Source organism: Dermacentor variabilis, chromosome 9, assembly GCF_050947875.1.
Source record: "Dermacentor variabilis isolate Ectoservices chromosome 9, ASM5094787v1, whole genome shotgun sequence".
In the NCBI taxonomy this organism is placed as follows: domain Eukaryota; kingdom Metazoa; phylum Arthropoda; class Arachnida; order Ixodida; family Ixodidae; genus Dermacentor; species Dermacentor variabilis.
The window spans coordinates 86,925,680-86,947,213 of NC_134576.1; the positions used below are offsets into that span (position 1 = coordinate 86,925,680).

Here is a 21,534-nt window from a genome sequence, read left to right on the forward strand (position 1 = left end):
TTGGCGCGTTCAGCAGGAGTCGCTGAAGCCGCCACTGGCGGCCTACGGCGAGGACGGCGGCGGAAGCGGAAGCGGCGGCCACCTGGTTCCACTTCCGGACGACGACCACCCGCTAGTGATTGACGAGAGCCGACTGCGGCTGGACGAAGAGGAAGAGGACGAAGACGACGAGGACTCCAGCTCACACGCCGCGCTCATGGACTCGCCGCAGAGGACGCCCGAAGGCACGCTCAAAGGTGGGGGCGACGACGTCGCATGGCGCCTCGCTGCACATTTGTGTGTGCGAGCGTGCGTGCGTGCGTGTGTGTGTGAGCACGTGTGAGCGTGTGTGTGTGTGTGTGTGTGTGTGTGTGTGTGTGTGTGTGTGTGCGTGCGTGTGCGTGCGTGTGCGTGTGTGTGTGTGTGTGTGTGTGTGTGTGTGTGTGTGTGTGTGTGTGTGTGTGTGTGTGTGTGTGTGTGTGTTAGATGGCTTGCACGTGACGTCACGGACGCAGCGTCTCACCGCGGTGGTCGCCCAATATGGCGCCTAGGATGACGTCAGTGTATATCATATTCACTGCCGCGGATGTAACCTGGAAGGAAAGCTTCTGGTGAGGACCCTGCTGCCCTATCTGGCTGTGCTCGAGCCCCGTGAGACGCCAGCGAACGCAACTGCTCACTGCACTGGTTCACCAAGATGGCGCCTAGGATGATGAATAGCTCAAAATACGGGACAATCGAGTGGCACGGAAAGAGAGACTGTGGTTAGCCACTCGCTTGACCCGTCTATGTCGCTACCCGCCGTCGTGGTGGCTACGGTGCTGGGCTGCATGAGCGCGAGGTTCCGGGTTCGTTTCCCATCCGTGGTGGTCGCGTTTCGATGCAGGCGAAATGCAAAAGCGCTCGAGGTTGTAAGATTTAGGCGCACTTTAAGGAACCCCTCGGTGGTGGAGATTTATCTGGAATGCTCCACTATACGGCTTCTCTCATATAATCTAGCGCGCAGTTTCTGGACGCAAAACCTCGCAATTTTAAATATAATTGCGCTGTTCCCTGTACGAAGATGCCGCCTTCCTATAACTAGCTCGGATTCAGACCTTAATCCGCATTTACTAGAACGTCAAAAAAAAGCTAGAGTCTTGCATGTCGGGGCTCGAAGCGCAACTGAGACGACGGATGACGAGCAGTTGGTTACGCTGAACGGGCGCTGGGCTCACAAAAGTTTGCTGTATACTCGCGCACAAATTGCTATGGCTATAAAGGGCAAGCTACGGGCGCGTGGCTGCTGCACTTGTGTTACCGCGCCAAGTAGTTCGGCAACGTTTGACAGTGCTTTTCGTTGCTCGGAGCAGACGCTGAATCGACGCCACTTCCGCGTGCGACGTTTTCCCGTTTGCTCAGACACGGAAGGGAAAAGACGCAAAATAAGTGAACCTTTACACTCAGCGGTGTGTTCTGTCTTGATTAACTGTTGCTAATAAGGTGTTTGTCTTGTCGTCTCCAGCCTAAACTAACGTGGATTAAAACGCGGGACTCTTTTCAGAAGCGCCCTCACTTGTGCGCGCTTTGCCTCCGTAGCTTTGCCTTCATAGCCACAGGAAGTTGTCCGCGAGTATAGGCAACCAGGTTCGTTTGTGTGTCTTGAAGGGGCAGCGCGAAAAAACGACGACAGAAGGCAGGAACACACAGGACAGCGCTGACAGGACAGAACACACAGGACAGGCAGTGTTCCTGCCTTCTGTCGTCGTTTTTTCGCGCTGCCCCTTCAAGATGTTCAACCAGTACCAACTCGCCCAAATGTCGATCGTTTGTGTGTGTGTGTGTGTGTGTGTGTGTGTGTGTGTGTGTGTGTGTGTGTATATATATATATATATATATATATATATATATATATACTCCGAGATAGCGCGCACACAACGAAGGTGCGCTGGTTGGTGCTCACGTCATCTCTTGTATTGCTCTCTCCTCTGGCGGCATTCTTGGCTCGAGCTAGTCGGTCGTTCAGACCTGATGATTGCGAGCAGCGCAAGACAGCCAGTACACAGGCACGCGCATTCACGCACAACTTGAGAGGAAAACAAGCAACTGGAGGCACGTACGCAGTATACCAGGGTATCTCTCGATTAACTTCGAAATCGAAATACACGAACTTCTCTTCTTTCTTTTTTTCTTCGTTCCGTAATGACGCGATGCTACTGCCAGGAGTCGAACCCGGTGACCCCGTTCTCAGCAGCAGAGCGCCATGGTCTCTGAGGCAACGCGGTGGACGATTCTGACAAATGTAATCGGGGACTGTATACCGAATGTAGTTTATTCGTGAACGAATTCAATTTTAAGCGCGCCAAGCGACCACGTGCGGTCAAATATCTTTTTTTTTTAATTTGCTTTAGTTCGTGAGTATACGACAGCGTGGCAACTTGGATTAAAATATATTCAGGAGGACCGCTCGAGGAAATGTATAATTTCGATTTTACTGTTTATCGTATCCCTGCGACTTCTCATGCGCAGTTGCGAACTCGCTGCGTTCCGTTGGCTTCGTCAAGCCTCGTACGCACCCTTGCCTTTGTTACGTGTCCACGTTGGTGCGGCTGTGAGAGTTGAGGCGCTCGTTAAAATCGCACGCGCTAAACCCGAAGGTTTCTTTTCTTTTTTTAGATTTATAGGGCTCAACTGCGTGCAGACCTCCAACAGACGGACGCGTCTTTATGTTCTTTTCCTATTTCGAGTAAAATGCGGGCGATAACATACAAAAACAAAAACAGGGCGCGCTAGAACAAAATGAGTCCCGAGTCCGTCTTTCCACGTTGCGTGCCTCCTCCCTGCAGCTGCATTCGCGGTTGCGCGACGAGTTCTGAACAACAACGACCGCTACGAAAAAGCTGGGTCTGCTGCCGAGACAATAGCTTCTTACAGCTATTGATGTGTGCTTTATCGAGGGAGAGCGAGAAAGAGATTACACACACGCACGCATATATATATATATATATATATATATATATATATATATATATATATAGAGAGAGAGAGAGAGAGAGAGAGAGAGAGAGAGAATTCGGGTTTCTCGCAACAGGGGATAAACAAAACTAAGTTATCATCACGAGAGGCTCATAAAGAACGGCATGCCTCTACCACCTGCTAGCAATTGCTTTTTGCCGCACGACAGTCAAGGACAAGGCGTTGTAAACGTCGGGTCCACGCGTCAGCTTATTCGCACAGCCCGAATCCGAACAACGCGCTGTCTCTGTGCCTACGGTACCGCCGGCATAATACCTGCGAACATTCGAAGCGCGAAGGTGCTTTTGCAACATGATTTCGCCATGGGTAAGTGCAGCGTGCTCTTCAGGAGACGCTAAAGATATCAATGCTAAGGGGCCCCTCGCCAGACTTGGCCTTTTTCTTTTTTTGACAGACAAGCGCAGCACATACTTCGCGCCAGTATTACAACGCTGTGCGTCCCCGCCCCCGAAAACAACTGAAATTTCAAACCAAATGCCGTGCGTCTTACACAATAGGGCGCGCGCGACCGCGCGAAGTACGCATGGCGCCGGAGTAGAACGCCGCCGCCGCCCCGCTTCCTCCCACACTGCCTCCCCGCTTTCCGCCCTTGCGTGCGCGAGATGGAGCCGGGATCGTTGGCTCCCCTTGCGCGCGATCGCGAAATGAGCAGTTCTTGCCGGAGAACAACACCGCCCCCTTCCCTACCTCCCATCCCCCCCACGGCTTTTCGCGCGACGGAAGACGGCGCGCTTCCTCTCATCTTTTCTCCCTTGCGCGCGTCAGACTGAGCCGCGATCGTCGGCTCCCCTCGCACTTTCGCTCGTACATGCATCAAACTGCGCGCGGCGACGGTGTTTTCGCCCTTAGACTTTATGCGGGACGTCACGGCGACGGCAAAAATGCGCCTGGGGTGTCCGTATAATTGCGCTATAGCAATAAAAAGGAGGCGGGGCTCGTTAGGTAAACCCTAAGCGGTCCCTCGGCTCTCCTGTGAGAGACGGAACGCCGCTTGCGGACGACACTTGAGGAATAGTTAGAAAGTGTCTCAGTCGCGCTCGCCTTCTGGCGGTATGGTAACAGGTCATTCGATGTCTTCTATGTCCTCTAATAATAAGCAGATTTGAAAAGTTATTTCGGTAAAATGATCTCTAGACGTCCTTTTAAAAGTTCCAGAGCAAAAATTAAGTTTTGGAATGGGATCTAGTGAGGTGCACTTTAATCTATGTCAGCGATAATGCACGGTTCTTAATGGCGCAAGGGCTAGGTGTGGACAATGAGCGCCAGGACAGTTTTTAAAAGCTGTGAGCTGGTGTCATGAAACATATGGGTAATGTTGCTATAAATAGTACCTAAAGTTGCCGGCTCTGAAAAAGAAATTTTAAATACATTCGGGAAGGGTGCGAGCATACACATTTTGAGGCTTTAAAGAATGACCCTAATAGTGCGAAGGAATACTTTGTGGTCCCTGACGTCATGCACTGACGCGTCGACGCCGAAATACTGGCGAGGACTTTGAGCGCCTGTTCTACAAGTTACATCATAGCCAAATAGAGGCCGCTATCAGGTGGCATTTGCCGAAGCTTCTTGCTAAGAATCGTCTTCACGGCCGTGAATCCATGGTTACCGACGCACAGCCAAGAAGATGACGGTGTGTAATTATTGGTTGTCGTGCGACCTGTTTACATCCACCACCTTTTCGTTAGACTGCGCCTCACAAAAAATCCCAAAAATGTATTCTCTAGCACTCACTATAGGCTTCCATGAACGCCAACGACGTTGAATTAGTAGTGTTAACCCCCCTGCTAGAGTTCATGTGTAATTCGCGCCTTGCGCACTTTTCATCTGCTCCATCTTAGAGCCTAAATAACTATATAACCGTAACACACAATTAACTAGCAATTGCTAGCTAGATATTTATGCCGTCTTTACTTTTCTTGTTTGTTTTTTTTCTGCCTGCAGACAGCAAATGCCCTACTCCGGGTTGCAATGGCACGGGTCACGTGACAGGTTTATACTCGCACCATAGAAGGTAAGTGCCTCGAATTATCTGCTTGCGTCGAAACAGTCATTCGAAGAGAATATAGCACCTTCCGTGGATCGTACTGTCCAAAGAAACGACGGTACTGCAGACCCTTGATGATGAACCCTTACACTGTGTATGTCGCCATTCGCTATGCACGAAGGCGGGCTTTCTGGTCGAAACGCGGCCTCTTGCAGGGGCTGCGATGCGGCGTAGGCGAGCGCCATCTGGAAGTCTTTCAAGAAAGCGGGCTCGCTGCTCCGAGATATTTACGCGCCGGCGTGCGCAAACGGCGGACGCCGTCTCCGGTCTATTCATTGTAGAAACGTTGGAAAAGGGTTTGTTTGAGTTTTCGCGTAACAGAATTATGTTTTCTCGTATATTGAAATTACAATCCGAGATCTATCACGTCTGTAGGTTGTGTTTAAGTCGTAGTTTACGATTTTTCCACGTATTTTAGCTTGAGAATGTCATTTCAGTGAATTCCTTGCGTCACATGAACGGCCTGGGCATGTGGGGTACGAAATTCTTTGTGCCGATGTGACGTCGGACGCCGATGCGGGACGCCGGATTTTCTACGGCACGGGCTCCTTAACGCTGTCACGTTGAAATCCTACCGAACCATGCATCCCGAATCGCGCAGGCCCGCCTCCGCCTGGCGCATAGGCGTTTCTGAACCAATTGGATTTCTCGGAAATAAAATGCGTCAGAAAATTCGTAAAGTACGACTTGCACATAACCTACAGAAACGATAGCCTCCGATTGTAATTTGAATATGCGAGAAAACACAATTGTTTTACGCAGTAACTCAAACACAAACCTCATTTCCAGCTGCCGTTTGATGTCTGTTTTAGCATGAGCGGCGCGTCCATCTCGGTTCCTTGCAATACCATCCAGATGGCGCTCGCCTCCGCACATTCGCGGCAGCTGCAGCGACCGCCGTGGGGGGGGGGGAGAAAATAACCAGAAAGCTCGCCTTCTTGCATAGCGTTCGCCGCCAGCGTTTCCAGGAAAACGTTACGGTTACATGAGCTGCAGTTGCCGGAAAGCGTGAGAAGCCGTCAAGGATCTTTGAATGCTGTTTTGTTCCAATCTTAAAGGCGAAGCTTAAGCGTCCTCCAAGCTTTTCTTACCCCGAATATATTCCGTATTCGTGGATTTCAATGCCAACTTGCTCTTACAGCATGCTTGTTTTTCTCAGCCTATTTGTTTTCGACAACAAGAGTATGTAAGTGGCACAGTCATAACAGCTCTCTTAACATTTTTTTCAGCCTGTCTGGGTGCCCAAGAAAGGACAAGATTACACCCGAAAGTAAGCCTCTTTTTCTTACTTGAAGATTTAAAGTGTTGTGCGCTGTACGGCAACATAGACCATCTCAGTGCGTAATCCAGCACCAAGGCGACGTAATGTTAGCTGTTATCTAATAATTCAGCTCAATGTGCAGTATTATTGAAAACTGACACATGTGTAAGCCTTCTAAAGTAGACATGGGCGCGAGGGAGAAGTATTGAGACATGAAGTGGTTGTATTACTTAAGCAGTAACTGAACGCGCCCCGAGAATGTTTAATGCAGCTGTGAATTGTGAACTTACGAACGCAGATTCTTTATAGATGAACAACCCCAGCTCTTTATCAAATCAAATATATCTGCAACCACGTTATTAGAACGTGCTCTTGAGTACAGAGGCGTAGCTCAAGTACAGAGGCGACAGCTGAAGTTTTCCAGGCCAACTGTTCGCGAGAAATATTAGCTTATATTTAGGCGCAGATATCGGATTCCGAGTAGACTATTTTTATTCATCTAAAGACTAATTGCTTTAATTCTGTAAAAGAGATTTACTTCAGTCATTGAGATGTGAAGTCTGCGCCTCTTGAGGGCTTTAATGCTTTTTAATTGTACATTTAGTGCTGTGTTCAGTGACTCTTCAGTGACGATTACTGTATGCAGACTTGAACGGATATGTCAAACATTTTTTTTTTCTCCGTTCTAATTTCCCTTACAGTTTTGGCACAGCACGAAACAATACTCAAGTAAGCCATCGTTGGGAGTATATGCTGCATACTGGCATTGGTTTTCCTTAGTTGGCCTACTTTGTTTTTGCTGCAACTGTAGTGTGGTTCCTTGTTGGTGGCACGGAGGTGTTATTGCATGCCTTTGCGTTTTACATTTTGCACAGTAGCTGTTGTTGTTTCTTTATTATTGTTTCTGCACTGCTCTTTTTTGTGTGTGGAGCATTTTGCCGTGTGTTTTCGTGTGTTGGGTTCTGTGTTTTTTTAACGGTAACCTTGAATGCATCGCGTTTAATTAGCCTTGGACTTTCTATTGTCCAGCAAGCTTGCTCCCCGTATAATGCTCACTAACGACAGAAACGCTGAAATACAATGCTCTGAAAATTTCACTAGCCTGGCCAGACCTCTTATTGAAATAAATCGCACTTTCCCTCTTATTTCCCCCTCTTTCCTTAAATTTTTTGTATGAATTTATCTTAATGAGGACGATTGAGGACACAAGAAAAAAAAGTGTTTCTACTTACATATTGGTGACTATTAAGGACTGACTGTACACATTATTAGCTCACGTTAGATGCCCTGTTCTTTTTATCTCTCTTTTTTTTTCTTAATTTACGTTTTCAGCACTGCACGTCTGTTTCTTCGAAATCCATGAGACCTTACGGACATTGTTCACAACATCAAGCCAGCAAGTGTCAGTAACATTGCGCTGCTTGTTCAGTGAATTAGTTATGAGTGATATGCGACGCTCCCATCACATTCACTATGTTGCGGAAAATTGAATATTCAATCCCCGAATCCAGGACACACTGATACCTCTCAAGTCCTCTGGGCATGACTTTAACTGATTAGGCGCTAGGTAACCTCACTTGGCTGAGCCAGTTTTTTTTTTCTTTTTTTTTTTTTTTTTGTAGCCTAACTCTCGCACTTTGCCACTCAGTGTTATCTTGCCTGCCGTAGCATGACAAGTTGTGGAATAAGCGTCCATATTGCTGCTATAGCGTATCATAAGAGCTTCTTCGATATACATACACGATTAAATGTATAACGGCGCACATTTTCACTCGTAATTGCGTCTCTGTTTACCTTAAATTATGATAATATCCGCCGAAGTTTGGACGTTCTGAATATTTTTTTTTTCGTGCCGTCTAAAGATGACATCAATTCGGATAAAAAGGAAAGACAGAAGCCAACCGAATGTAACTGGGGCGCCAGGTGTCATGTTAAAGCATGTACAGCATGACGCCTTCAAGCTGCAGTTAAACATACATATGGATCTTGTAACTTCCGATAACACCGATGCTACCTTCTGACCTATCGAAAAATAATTTAAAAAACAAAAACAAAATATCGAAGCTTGCACGGCTTTTTGCCGCTATTTACGGCAAAGAGTGCCGCCGCTTTCGTATGCATCTAAAATGAGAAATAGTTTTATAAACGTTACCGTGACTGCGCGCGCTGCCTTTGTGCGTGCAATGTGTGACGTGTGTCTCTTTACTCGCGCCAGGTGCCCCACTCCTGGCTGTAATGGAAGAGGACATGTGAATAGCAACAGAAACTCACACAGAAGGTGGGTGACCCATTTCCAGCGCATTGAAACGTTTGCGCGTGAACGCCGTGTTACGCTGATCTGAAGTCACAACCACACGGAGCGTATTTCCGACTCGTTTTCGGCGTCTATAGGCGCGCGTCGGATTTTAACTACCACGCAATAACCGTGCTGTCGTCGTGGCTGGAGTAAGTATACTGCAAAGGATATACGCTCTAATAGATAACCGTGGGTATCAGATCTAATCGACAACCGTGAATATGTGCTCTAATCGACGTGGAACGCATTTCACTCATTTCGGTCAAAGTTGCACTAGCGCATTTATCACGCCAGCTAAATTGGACATGCTTACATGATGCCGGTCTAACGCGGCGCCGAAAGTATACTTGGAAAATGCGCTCCATGTGGTTGTCACCTAACCTGGCGAATGCTTGCCTGCCTTTGCGGGAGCGTAAAAAGCTCGGGCCGCGTTTCTGGTTTTAACGCTTCGGTCTGTGCTATATACGATCGTTTGCCGTAGATCGTCCGTGGCTACGAAACAGAACGCAGTCACTCGCAAGGGTTCTGACGCCACCAAGCTCGGTGCCGGTACAATCTTCCAGCCTTATACTAATCAGCTTGTAAATCCAGAGGTCGCGTGAGCGGCACTGCGCATGCGCAGAAACCGACCTCTGGCTTCTTTTGTGTGCAGAACAGGCAGCTCACTTTACCTTGGGTCTCGTTGTTGCTAAGACTTCCTATAATGCAGCAAATGAACCTCCAACGTATTTCTTTTTCCCTGCCTCTAGCGCGGCTGAGTGCAGCAGCCGTTGGTTCCCATGCACCGCGCCTGACTCTGTATAAGTTGCGTTTCAATATATTTGCTCGTCAGTCGGCCAGTTATCGGGAAAAGCTATGACGCAGTCATTTTTCGAAGAGTACCAAAGCTGTAACGCTTAAGATCGATGTCAACTGGACCGCAAAGCTGAGAACATTTGTGAGCTCAGCGAGTCGGTATCGGTTTACTTTTGTAAATGGCGCGTAAAGAAGGTAAAGAAGGAGAACGGGGCCCGCGTGCGCCGTCTACAACAGCTATATAGTAAATGATAATGTTTATGATGTTTGTCGTGGTGTCTATTGTCATCTCTTTCAAAACAGGGTGGGGACAAACAGTCACCTAGCTTGCTCGAGCTAATCGGGTATCATACATGCATAGCAGTGAGGCATTTTGCCCATCTCTCCTCAGCCTTTTCTGTCTTCATTAAAACCTGTATCGCCAGAAACGCAGTAAGCAAGCGCCACCTACAGGCGTCGTTCCCTTCACCCCCTCCTGCTCCATCGTGGCTTTGTCCCTCGTTCTAAATGGACCTTCTTTTCTTTCAAAAAAATGAACCGAAGTCGACGTTTCGCTTATCGGGCGTCGTCGCATCGGGAAGGCGAAGTTTCTCTTGGAAGTAACTAACGGGAGTGTGCTTGTCTTGTCTTCGTCCTTTCCTTGCCATGCGTGCTGCCGCCAGCCTGTCCGGGTGCCCCATTGCCGCCATGGAGAAGCTGGCTCAGAAGGAACAGAAGAACGTCACCAAACACCCGCCCTCCACTTCCAGTCCCGGTAAGCCTATACCTCTTCTCCTCGCTTAGGGGGAGCAGATGCTTCGTAGCAGAATCGTATACCTCTAATCAATAGATTCCATAGCCGCCAACGAGGCGCTGTATCTTGAATGCCGAGCCGCGATTTGAGTTTGTGCGCCGAGTGCCGCGAGATCAGTAAGTCACATGTTCCCGCGTCGTTAACTCGGTTCGCGCGAAGTGATTCATTATAAGACTGAAAGCCAAGTCTGCGTTCAAATTTTTCTCCGAGAAAGGCCGAAATACTGGCAGCGAAACGCCGTAGTCTGGAATCAACAATCTTTAATCCAGTCCAAGTCGTTCTCCGTGTTGGAACGTACGCACCAATTTCTTTTTTTCATTTTGGCGCCACACAATTGCGGCCGCCGTGGCCGAGGTCGAACCCAGGACCTCGTGCTCGGCAATGCAACGCCGTAACCACTGAGGTACCACTGCGAGTGCTCACGATTTTAGGAGCAGAAGTGGTTACTTACTCTCCGTTATGGTCTGCTTTTTTCTGTTTCATTTGAAGTGTGAATGCTGGATACGAAATGATCAGGTGCAGTGCGTCATATCACGTGACTGAATCGCGCGCGATCGCGTCCGGCGCGTGTATTCTCAGCGTGAGCGGAGCGAACTGTATATCGACGCTCGTCTGGACCAGTCGATGAGCGATCGAGCCGTGCTAGCTGATCCTTGCTTTCTCTCCAACCCTGCAGCCCCGTCGGACCGCGTGCTGCGGCCCATGTGCTACGTGAAGCAGCTGGAGCTGCACGATTACAAGTACCCGGGCTACGTGCCCACCACGACGCCGCGCACCAACCTGGCCAAGGAGCTGGAGAAGTACAGCAAGCCGCCGCCTCCGGAGTATGCGCACCACTTCTTCCAGCAACAGCAGCAGCATCAACAGCAGCAGCAGCAGCACCATCAGCAGCAACCGCCGCCGCCGCCGCACCAACAGCCGCCGCCGCCGCCTCATCATCAGCAGCAGCCGCCGCCGCCACACCAGCCTCCCCAACAGCCACAGCAGCAGATGAGTCCGGTCCCGAACCGGCCCATTGCGCCCAAGCCCAAGGACCAGATGACTGTCACGGTCAAGCAGCGCCTCTCGCCATCGCCTCCACTGGTGAGTGAGTGGGTGAGTGAGTGAGTGATTGAGTCGGATGGTGACTGCAGTTCGCGAGCAAGTGGGACTATGAGTGAGCGAATGAGTCCTTACATGAGTGAACGCGCATGAGTGACTGAGTTGTTCGTGAGCGGGATAGTTAATGGAGTGAGTGAGACAGTGAAAGAACATAAGTGCATAGGTTGTTGATTGGGTGAGTGAGTGTGCAAATTAGCCAGTTAGTAGGGAGCACGCCAATTGGTGAGGGAGCGCGACATTGAAGAGTCAGCGCTCGAATGATTGGTTGATGAGTGATTGTGCGAGCGGGCGACGGTGAGTAACGCCCACGCTGACTGCGACACGCCTTCCTCTCTCTCCGACCGACAAGGAGCAGCCGCCCGGCGTGGTCGGCATGGGGACAGCGGCGGTGAACCTGTCCAAGAGGCAAGAGGCCCTCGGGGACCTTCCGCCCGCTCCCCCATCCGGGGTGAGGCACATCCACCCGGCCCTCGACTTGCCTCTCGTCCCTAGGCACAGGTGGGCATTGACGCACACGTAGAACGAGCACTACGAGAGCATGCACCGACCGCGATGGCACGCGAGAGCATTCCCGCGACCCCAGGGCAGAAGCATCACTAACCTTAAGAACACTGAAAACGGACGTAGACGGTGCGCTCTGTTCCAACTGACGTTTATCTGAATCACATGCACGCATATCGGTTGTCTGATAAAATGTAACAGCAGTCATGTACCAAAAGAACCTTACTAGGAAACAAAACGAAAAACAATAAGCGTTGTGTCTAGTGGCGTAGCCAGAGATCTTTTTCGGGGCAGGGTGGGGAGGGGGCACGCCCTTGGCCCGGTACGAAGGGGGTGAAGGAGTAAGGGAAGTGAGCCAGGGCAGGCCGCATACTAGCCCTAAAATTCCGGGTGGCGCATGTGCCCAGTGTGCAACCGCCGGCCCCCACCCCACCCCCTGCCTCCCCCGCTAGGCTACGCCACTGGTTGTATCCACGTCTCCTTTCAGTCAGTCATGTTCCTCGCACAGTTATTTCGCAAGGTCGATGTTCTTGTCAATGTTAGCGCGTTTAGAAAGCCGCTTGGTCCGACCATTCTTTCAGTAAGCTTCGTAATTAACCTTCTTAATTAACTTAGGACATTCAAACCTCTTAAGTATAATCCCTGAGAAAGTCGAGGAATGATCGCTGAGTGTTCGTTCATAGAAGGAGAATGAACAGCGGCTGCTGTACCGGTGCAGCCATTTCTCGCTCTCTCTTGAACAGGAGCTATCCTCCAAACAGCGTTGTTGCTGAATACAAGAAAGACTCGCATTGACGAGCGCCTTTAGGCCACAAAGCCCGTTGAAGTAAGACTGAACTCATTGGTACTACATATTCTCGTCGCTCCGTCCACGCTTCTCACGTGGATTAGTGGCGCCCTCCCAGTGCGGACCTCTGAGCCAAAGCAGGGCAGAAGCGCCCGACAAAGCATAGCCTGCGAGATTGCCGGCGCAGCTACGTAAGAACGCCCGTTTGGCGCGGCCGATTTGAATTAACGTGCGGTCCTTTCAGTCGCGATTTCTTTCCCAATGCACTGCGATGTTCAGATCGGTCTAACGTTTGCCTTAGGCGAAAAGTCTCGCGACGGCGTGCGACAGTTGTCGAGTGGCAGACCTGTTTGTCGCAACGGTCGCGATGCGTTGGGCGCCGCAGTCTGTCCCCGGCGCTGGGTGGCCCCCAGCAGCAGCAGCAGCAACCGCCCCAGCACCCGCACCACCAGCCCGGCGGAGGCGGCGGCGGTCTGTATCGCGGCGCTGGTCCTCCTCCGCCCGAGGAGCAGACGGAGCCCGTGGACTTCTCGAGGGGCGGGCCGGAAGGGTTTCCCCCGTACCCCCCGCCTTCGTCCCTGCACAGTCCCCCTCCTCCGACCAGGGACCACCTCCAGCCCCTCGCCGGGAGGCCCCCCGCCGGCTCCGACTACGCGGACAAGGACAGGTGCACACCCTACGCCCCCCCCCCCCCCCCCCAATACCTGTCGTCGGCGAAGCCGTATCGTGCTACCCTACAAGTGAAGCGGATCACGGTCGCTGACCGAGTCTGATGTATAATCCGAAACGTCGGATTATTCATCAGACTTGGTCAGTGATCCACTTCATTTCCATGCCTGACCAGACGAACTTTCATCGAACCCTTGATTATGTCCCCTACCAGTGTTGCGTCTCCCTTTCCTTTCCTGCGAGGATTTCGCTGAAACACCAATCGGCATTAGCTAGAGTCGGCTAAACTTAATTGTGGATTAGGCACGAAAAAAACGTCAACAATAATTGCGGTCATAAACTTGTGGTAAACACGCGTAGGGAACAAGATTGTTCGCAGGAAGATGGCGACGAAGTGACAAGCAGTGATAAAGAGATGTCGCAGGCCAAGTGGTCAACGATTCGACAAGAGTCCTTGTCTTCTTTTTTTTTTTTTTTTTTGCAACGTCTTCTTGTCTAAACGTTGGAAGAAGATTGTTCCCTTACCGAAATGCGGGTTCCGGGCTAAGGCCCGGAGCCTTCGTCCACTACTGTTAACTACAAGCAAGGAAGTATCTCAGATATGAAAAGGCATGTTTAAATCTTGTAAAATTGTATGGGCCAAAGTTCACACCTACGGTACGTCTTAATGGGATCATTAAAGAAAGTTTGAATGCCTTAGGATAAACTAAATGTGCAGAAGAAGTTGCGTTAACAATCGTTATTCCCTTTAAGAGAGATGTCGAAAACCAGTTTCACCACTTTCATTTTTTCCTTGGGAAAAGTTCGCTATAGGCGAACGTTCAAAATCCTCTAGAATCCTGCACGTGCTTTTCTGAATCTGCTGAAAGGATTCCATCCGCAAAGAGCGCGTTTTCAAAGCTAAACCAGTCGAAAATCCTCTACACTGTAAAATAATTTACACCCTTAAAAGTGAAAAAGGGTGTAAGTGTGTCTATAACTCACATCCTTGGAGTGTGATTTACTTGGAGTGTGATTTATAACTAACACCCTATGGGTGTGAGTTATAGACACACTTACACCCTTTTTCACTTTTAAGGGTGTAAATTATTTTACAGTGCAGATCATGTGGAAAATACGACAAAATGGCAACGCTGTCCTATAGCCTTCTGAGTGAACGAAGACCACGCAATATGCGTTTTCTATTAATCGTAGACGATTGGGAAGTATCCCGTAGCTCCGACGTGCGTGCCAGTGTCTGCGACCCAGAGAACCACCAGCTGTATTAAGGCGATCTTCCACACAATCCAGAAGAAAGGGGGCGCCCGATGTTTGTTAATCATAAGAAGCCAACAAACAAAGACACAAAAGACAGCAAAGGGGAAATTACTAGTACTAATTACTAACTGAATTAAAGTAATGATAAATAAATGGCAATGAAAGTGGATGAAAAAAACAACTTGCCGCAGGTGGGGGACGATCCCACGTCTTCAATGCTTACGCGAGCTTCGCACGCCTAATACGAACGCAACGCTGTGTCGTCCTACGTGTCTTCTCTCGTGCCGTGCGCTTATTTGCACTTAAATCTGTTAAGTCAAAAGATAAGTCGTCTCGCGATGGCTCATTTCGGATCTACTTTCAGCTTATGGCCACCCACTCGATCTCGGCCGTGTGCACCCTGCGACTTTAAAGGGACAATAAAGCGAAACAATAGATCAGTTTAAACTAATGAAGCATTGTTTGAGAACCCTGCAGGCAGTCATTTAAAAAAAAAATAGCTTGATTATTAGATGAGAAAATGAAGGTCCAAGTATCAGTATTTGAATTTCCCGTCAGAACCTCAGCGCCGGAACGTCAGCGTGACGTCAGGGATTCCAAAGTATGTTTAACGCATTTGGGCCGCGTTGGCTGAATAAAAGTTCCCGAAACTTGCCATGTTGAATATTTGGGTTCCTTTAGAACACAATGTAGTCAACCTGTACCGCTATATATAATTAGTAGGCCCTAGAAGAGGCCAACAAAATCCAAGACGTCACAGCCCCTATAGGTGCGGGATGTTAAGTATAGGCGCCGCCAACCGTATTTTGTTCTTGCTCTTTTTCTGGCTTACCAAATGTCTTATCGTTGTAAGAGTGGTGTTTTTGGTGTTGCAGAACGATAATTTACTGATGCAGAAGAAATCATTTTTCATTTTAGTGTCCCTTTAACGCGTGCGATATTCTGGTGGTATATTGCAGGACCGCGTATTTGACTCGAGCGTACACATATTCACCACGGATTCAGCTCTTGCGCGTCATATATTGCACGTTAGCTTCGGTTATTCTCAGAAATTCAACTCGCTGGCGATTAGGTGCAATATTTTTCCCGCATATGAAGTCAGATGCATGGGAAACTGCATATGTAAGTGGTCTAATCGCATTCTTGTCATCCGCTTTCGTGGAAATCGACAGGGGTAAGTGGTTTCTAAAACGTGGCGGCCACGACATGTTTCCGGCTCCGCAATCACTTCCGGCGCGTGCAGTCCGCAAAAGCATGTCCTTAGAGATCTGCGTCTGTTACTCACGAGAAACCGTCTATTTAATCTAGACAGTTGCGATGTCATCTACACAGTCGCGGACGACAAAAGCCACACGTGAAAGGTGTTTCGAATGCCGCGAGATAACTTCAAAACACAGGATGCAGCATCGACCTTCCAACCTGCGACGCGGCGTTATATCTTCATATTGTGTATTTCAGCAAAAAAAATGTTTAAAAAAAAAAACACACACACAGGCACTTTGTCCACGTACGTAGAGATGCTGCTTTCAACATCTAACCGCTGAAGCAGGAATCGCTGACTCGCACCACAGCTGGATTTGAACGGCAATAGAAACAAGCGTTTTACAAAAGGCATAGCAACGACGGCGCCTATGATAGACTTTCCATCGATGTTGCCACCACTTACCTTCTGTTGCAATATGTTTCGTTCACATTCCGCTGGCTCTCTGTCCCGCTTTCACCTGCGTAAATGTAGCCTCTTTTCGATGTTGTCGTTGTTTTGTTGTTCGTTTGTTCAAAAGTCTCACAACATGCACCAAAACATGCCGCGCGTGAACTCGTCAGTTTGCATAACGCCTTTGCTTGTCGTTGACTCGCGTTACAGGATTCGATTGCTTCCTCTTGCATTACAGGTTTTGCTTCGCAGAATTTGCTTATCAGTAAGCTATAGTATTTTCTTTCTTTGATAGCTTTTGGTACGTTATCTCGAATTTCATGAAAGGCTAACGCACTATTTTTCTTTCTATTCGCCGTTAAATATACTTCCTGCGACCATTCCAAATGTTCCGCAGTGCAAGTATTTCTCATCCTTCCTGCGCGTTCATCGCTTCACCATGTCACGGTCGAAAGAATACGCGACACAATGCGCATACACCTGCCGTCATACTTGCCTATAACGAGGGACAAATCCCCATGGCTGCTGAGTTCAACAGAGCTCCACAGGGTAACGAAACGCATAAGAAGCGCATTTCGAAAGAATGTTTCGCTTTGTATCAAGGCTCTCTCATCACAAACCTCAATCTATCCCTCTTCATAAGAAAGCAAAACAAATCAAGTTTATTTTTCCATTAAGAAATGGAGGGAGGCCTGAACAAAAAGTGAAAACTAGTTCGCTTGACGATGGTTCAGGCCCCCGTTTACATGCCAGACAGCCGTGATGACCAGAGGAAAAGAATTCACTTAGTAATACAATTCATTCGTAATTATTATACAAGTGTGATACAAGCACAGGTATGAGTAACGTAAAGAAATGCAAAAGAGAATAGAAAGCATATCACGATGTGAACGAGTGTAATTTGAGAAAGTTGTGCAAAATATACACAATATAAATACAAGGTGTCCTACAGTTGCATAACAAAAAAATGTGCATAAAGCTTCTTTACTTGCATTTTCTATTGCAAACTCGTTCTCATGCAGGTAACTCTCACGCGACAGCTTGTTAGGCCAGCATAACGAAAATATGGACTACAGGAAGAAAACTGGTCGATTGGCTGGTCAAACCGACTGGTCAAACCAGTTGATATGCCCGAACAAGCCCAGCAAGATAACGTGTTATTGATCAGTTTAAGCGTGTTCGTGCTAAGTAGCGCGGAGACTGCGCTGCCAGGATAGTATTGTCTTAGCATTGCATGCATGTGCTGCTAGAAATTTAAAATAACGTTGCAAGAAGTAGCCTTGACGCTTCACTGAAGTGCAAAGCCACTCCTCGCAATTATCACGTAGCACGGTGCTCATTTCCAGATCATACTGATTCGCGCAGAAGGCTTGTTTGTTTACTTTCTCTCAAGATCGAACTTTTTTTTGTCGTCTTTCAGTTTACCTGGATGCGGCCTTCAAGAGCGACCTCCGATGCAAGGGCCCCATCAAGAGCTGAAGTAAGCCCTGCGGACATTAGACTATAATTCTAGCCGACGAGGTACCGTGGTTTCACAGTTGCGTTAAGTTCCGAGCTCACTCAAATGTCTTCACCGCCCACGACACAAACCACGCATGCGCAGTACGCATTCGATATGGTCAAACAGATGGAGTAAAAACACTCAAGTGTAAAGTTAAAAAATAACAATTTGCAATATGAAAGATCATGCAGATCCCACGCACTGTGGGAATCAATGTAAGCGAAGCTTTCCGTGCTGGATGCTTTGACTGACGATAATTAGAGGTGATCCTGACGGCTAAAACTTAGTTTCTTCGACATTTAGGATAAACGAGAGTGGTGAGTTGATGTTTAACGTTACCTTGCGTGCACCACTGCTGTTTGTCTGCGTAGTACACAGAACGCAGCATGGAGAGGTGTTTGCTTGACGCGTTCTTGTGCGCCATATTTTATAACCTCTGAGAAGGTTGAGCGTTGTCATTGCCTCACATGGCAAATCGCATTGTGGCAGAAGTATTAAACTTGAATTGGATTATGGGGCTGTACGTGCCAAAACCACACTCGCATTATGAGGCACGCCGTGGGGCGGACTCCGGAAATATTTTGACACCGGGATGTTCTTTAACGCGTCCCAAATCTAAGCGCACGTGGGTTTTTCTATTTAGCCTCCGTCGAAATGCGGCTTCCGCGATTGGGATCAAATCCACAACCTCTAGCAATGCCATAGCCGCAAAGCCAATGCGGTGGGCACATAAGTGCTCATTTGACGGTCGAACGCTTCCGTAGTGTCTCCTGGACCCTGCGGTGCGCTTTAATTAATGCGGTTCTGCTTCTGCACGCCCTGCGTAAGTTGCCTGCTTGACATAATTGCATGGCTTTTATTTTTCAGAATTAGCAACGTACTGTACTGTACCTTGAACTTCAGCTTATCCTGCTCCCCCGCAACCGCTGTCGTACAGTAGTGAGGTTTCCTTGCCTTCTCACGTCACGTCCGGCTTCTCTTATATGAGTACTGCCTCTTCTCCTCCCTTCTCTCTACGTCCCCTCTGGGCTCGCACCTTAGTGGAAATGGAAGCACTGCAGTGCTTCTGAGGGCAGTCACGGATAATTACAGCTGTCAAAAGGCTAAAGAGGTCCCTCGCCAGGGAGCTGCAGAGGGCATTGTGTTCATTCGACGCGGTGGGGTGAAAACGAGTTTCTCCTTTCGCCTTTCCTCTCTGAATCGCGCCTGCCAACCACCCCCGACGCAGCGTCCGTGACAGCAGCAGCCCACAGCAGCAGTGGGAAAGTCGAAGAGGCATAGAAAGCTTCGCTTTGAAAAGCTACTCGCATCTTGAGGAGTGACTTGGTAAGCCCAAAAAGACGCAAAAACGAAAAACGGGTGGTGACGTCATCCGGATCACGCATCAACTGGTCGTGACATCACGGATTTTGGCGCCGTCCACTGAGGCCCAGTTATTTTAAAAGCAAAGCTTTCTTTCCCTATTCCTTCGACTTTCCGCTGCTGCTGCTGCTGCTGCTGTGTGGTACACCGTGTCGAAGGGGAGGGGGTGATTCAGAGCGTGTGTATAGATGGCAGTAGCGTGGCAGAGAGGAAAGGCGACAGGAGAAACTCGTTTCCACCCCACCGCGTCGAATGTGCACAATGCCCTCTGGAGCTCCCTGGCCGCCCCCACGTTAGCCTCTTGACAGCTGTAATTATCCGTGACCCCCCGCAGAAGTACTGCAGGAATTGCAGCGCTTACCTTTCTGCTAACGTGCAAGTCCGCAGGGAAGCTAGAATGGTAGAGAGGAGGGGTAAAAAAGGCAAAAAATTGGTAGAAGCGATGCAGTCGCGAAACGAGCGAATAACAGCCTTGCCACTCTTTGCCCGCAGTTCCCAAACAAAAGGGGTTGGGGGGGGGGGGGTTGCGAGGCATAGGGAAAAGGTGACATGAGAAGCAAGGAAAGGCCACTATATAGACACGGCAGCGGTTGCGGGCAAACGGAATAAATTTAAGTTGAATGCACGGTACCGTACGTTCCTGCTATTTCTGAAAAATGAACACCATGAAAATTTGTCACGCGGACAACTTACACAGGGCGTGCGGAAGCAGAGCCGCATTAAAGCGCGCCGTAGGGTCTATGCGACACTACGGAAGCGGTCACATGTCTAATTAATACTTCTGTGCCCGCCACAGTATCTTTATGACTAAGGCATCGCTCGAGATCGCGGGTTTGATCCCCACCGCGGCAGCCGCATTTCAAACGGGGCGCAATAAAAAAAACACTCGTGCACCTAGATTTAGGGACGCGTTATAGAACACCGCGCTGTCAAAATAAATCCGGAGCCCGGCGCTACCGCGTGCCTCATAATCCGATTATTTTGTTTTCGCACGTACAGCCCCAGCGTTCAATTAAAGTTTAATACTTCTGCCACGATGCGATGTGCCACATAAGGCAATAAATATGCTCAACTCTCTCAGAGGTTATGAAATATGGCGCGCTGCAGCTCCTCAAGCAAACACTTTCCCCTGCGTGTTCTGTGTACCGCGCAGTCAAACAGCATTTGTGCACGCAAGGCAGCAAGGTAACGCGTATTTATTTTTTACCACTGGAATTACCCGTGGGAGTGTTAGCCAGCGCCACCACTCACAAACCTTGGCGGCGGATGTGAAACATCCTTTATGCCGCATGCACCACGAGTACGTAATCTTTCTTTGTGTGGAGGCAGCTGGTCAACAAGCCCACACATGCTACTTGAAGGCATCGTTGTGGGCCGGATTCGAGACACTCGTTATGTAATGAAAGAGAAGAGAGGGGGTTAACCGAGGGGCCCGATTCGTATTATTCATATCGTAAGAAGCCAACAAACAATGACACCAAGGACAACGTAGGAGAGGTTACTTGTGCATACTAATTGAATTAAAGGAAGGATAAGTTAATGGAAAATGAAAGTGGATGAAAAAACAACTTGCCGCAGGCGGGAAACGATCCCACGTCTTCGCATTAGCGCGTGTGACGCTGTAGCAGTTGAGCTACCGCGGCGCCGTTTGCCAGTCCTCTTCTTTGGGTATCTGTGTTCTATTGCTAGAACTAACCCTGGGAGCGTTAGCCAGCACCACCACTCACAAACTTTGGCGGCGAATGTCATGGTCATGATGATGATTCATGATAATTCGGGGTGATTTCATGAATCGTGATGATGATTTACTGGCATCCCCGTTGAAACGTGGCGGCGACAAATAGTCACCTAGCCTGCTTGATTTAATCAGGTATGCTATACATGTGTTTAATTTTAGCATTTTTTGTATACATTTCCTTATTCTTTTTGTTTTACCTCAAAACTTACCTAACATGTACCGGTACCCATGCCTGTAACAGGTCCGACCGTATCAACTTCTTTCTTGATTTTTTTTTTCCACCAATACTTTAAACCCCTCTTGCTTATGTCGACTGCTGACCGGTTGATGCTTCCGTCCACTTTAAAAGCAAGCGCTTCTGTAAGTTGTACGTTACCTACGGGTCTCACGAAATGAATGCCTTCGCATTCCATTAGGATCGTAAACTGGGATACATAGCGCAAGAACGACACAAGGACGAAGCAGGTTGAAAGTTAGCGTTCGTCCCGTGTTCCTGCTTCGTCCTTGTGTCGTTCTTGCGCTGTGCATCCCAGTTTACGATTGAACTACCAGCACGCCCAAACTTCTTCCCTGCTAAAGTCCGTTAGGATGTGCTAAGTGGCCTCCGGATTTTTTGCCGGAAGAAAAAGGAGGATTTTTTGCCCTCCAGAAAACCTGTTGCCCGCGTCGCGAATCGAAGTGCAAACCGTGTTGCTACACTATCGCTCAAATGCATCCCGTCACGCACAAAAGCGCCTTCGCGGCCTGCTCGGTGCACTTCTCGGTTGATTGTCAAGGGCCG

At 48.9% G+C, this 21,534-nt stretch overlaps 1 protein-coding gene across 9 annotated transcripts in view; it reads left to right on the top strand.

The window, feature by feature from the left end:
- The window catches only part of LOC142557054 (uncharacterized), a 332,986-nt gene that overhangs the window by 289,142 nt on the left and 22,310 nt on the right, over positions 1-21,534 (top strand). For 5 of the 9 annotated variants that reach the window (XM_075668611.1, XM_075668613.1, XM_075668608.1 and 2 more), the window contains 10 exons: positions 14-236; positions 4,936-5,005; positions 6,268-6,308; positions 7,001-7,028; positions 8,515-8,577; positions 10,053-10,144; positions 10,860-11,266; positions 11,634-11,782; positions 12,958-13,239; positions 17,573-17,632. In XM_075668611.1, the coding sequence (XP_075524726.1) occupies positions 14-236; positions 4,936-5,005; positions 6,268-6,308; positions 7,001-7,028; positions 8,515-8,577; positions 10,053-10,144; positions 10,860-11,266; positions 11,634-11,782; positions 12,958-13,239; positions 17,573-17,632 (1,415 nt within the window). The remainder of the gene's footprint in view (positions 1-13; positions 237-4,935; positions 5,006-6,267; positions 6,309-7,000; positions 7,029-8,514; positions 8,578-10,052; positions 10,145-10,859; positions 11,267-11,633; positions 11,783-12,957; positions 13,240-17,572; positions 17,633-21,534) is intronic. The other 4 variants (XM_075668609.1, XM_075668615.1, XM_075668610.1 and 1 more) reach the window with 3 other exon arrangements.